General features: G+C 37.8%; 1 protein-coding gene across 1 annotated transcript in view; it reads right to left on the bottom strand.

The window, feature by feature from the left end:
• ankrd34bb (ankyrin repeat domain 34Bb) overlaps window positions 1-1,066 on the bottom strand; it is a 4,911-nt gene extending 3,845 nt beyond the window's left edge. The window contains exon 1 of the mRNA XM_034872215.1: window positions 775-1,066. Within this exon, the coding sequence (XP_034728106.1) occupies window positions 775-1,066 (292 nt within the window). The remainder of the gene's footprint in view (window positions 1-774) is intronic.
• Window positions 1,067-1,526: the final 460 nt, after the last annotated feature.

Below are 1,526 nucleotides of genomic sequence, written 5' to 3'. Positions count from 1 at the left end.
TTTGGATTTCCGGTGTCTTGGACTTTGCCCTCCCCTGTGTTTTTGTGGACTGTAATAAAGACTTTTTGTTGACTTGCTTCTGCCGCCTCCTTCTCTCTGCGTTTGGGTCCTCACCGCACACCCCCCACAACACCTATAAGTAAAAGTAAAAAGTATCTGCTTTAAAATGTACTTTAAGAATTTTAAAAAAAGTACTTGCATAAAGATTTATTCTCTTAATGTCAATGTTTAATTAAAAAACAGTATGGGCTGTGGCATTTTAATTATGTTAGTTTTAGGTTAATGTAATTGTGCATACAGTCTGTGGCCAAGTTTACATTCTGACTTACAATTCTGGTTATCTATCAGGGTGATCTGCAGAGTTAAATATAATTAGCAAAACCAACAGACTAGTTATACAGTACATCTTTAAAAGATTTATTTAACATGGTTAATTCCCATATGTTTAAGGCTGTAAACATTTTTGATTCTGTGCAAGTTTTAATTTGATAGGAACATGTCATCAGGAACCTGTATTCTCTGCTTAGTCCTCTGTTTATAATGCATATATTTCAGTCTTCACACAACTCAAGGTCAAGTTTCCATTAAGTATAAAACTTTCCTAAAATTAACATAATCAGAATTTAAACTCACTTTCTAGTCTCTATCAAGTCTCAAAAACAAACAAAGCAACCTGTGAACATTTGGAGCACTTTTTAAAAACTTCACATCACCAGTATTTTTTGTTGAGCTTCAGAAGGAGTTGGTTTTTAAAGTTCTCTGAACCGAGCCTACCTCTTTTGGGGGTGAAAATATGTCCTGCTGAGCTGAAGAGTCTCTCACAGACTGCAGAGGCAAGCAAGGGCGTATTTACCTTAAGCAACAATCTGTACACAGCAGGCACTGATTTGAGAACGTCCATGGTGGTATCTGTGCTGGCCAGGTGTACATTCAGCTGCTTAGAGGTTACTTGGACGATGTCTTTCATGATGTCAAAGTAGTCCTCTTCCTCCTCCTCCTCCTGCAGCTCTGACTGGTTAGACTGTACTGGTTCCTGCTGCTCCAATTGTGTCTTGATGTAGTTCATACCTGTCCATTAAACCAAATAAAGGGCAGAAAGTAAAACTATTGCAAGCATCTCAATAACCAGATATGACCATTAGGGTGACTAGGCCATGGCCCTTTTCCTCCTCAGTAACTTTATAGTTTTATGCATTTTGTGCACCACCAATAACCCACATTTGTCAGCCATCAAACCTGACTAACCTGGAGATATTTTGTAAGGATTTCTAATGGTTTAAAATACTTGCAGTCAGACATCAGGGTCAAAGGTGTGGTTAGTGGAAAAATTGACAGGCTGCTATTTTGGGAAAAGGGGGCTTCACAAAATATTGATGATGTGTTTACTCCATTGGGACACCTACGCTTTTTTTACCTGTCTGTTGATGTTGTGATACACATTACATTGTTAACGTTTATTCTTTAAATGTTATTTTGGAACTGAAATGTCATTACATAAGGTGTGAAATGTCACGCTGCTGCTTCTA

The sequence above is a fragment of the Etheostoma cragini genome, chromosome 5, assembly GCF_013103735.1.
Source record: "Etheostoma cragini isolate CJK2018 chromosome 5, CSU_Ecrag_1.0, whole genome shotgun sequence".
Taxonomy (NCBI): domain Eukaryota; kingdom Metazoa; phylum Chordata; class Actinopteri; order Perciformes; family Percidae; genus Etheostoma; species Etheostoma cragini.
This window is presented reverse-complemented; position numbering and strand designations above follow the sequence as displayed.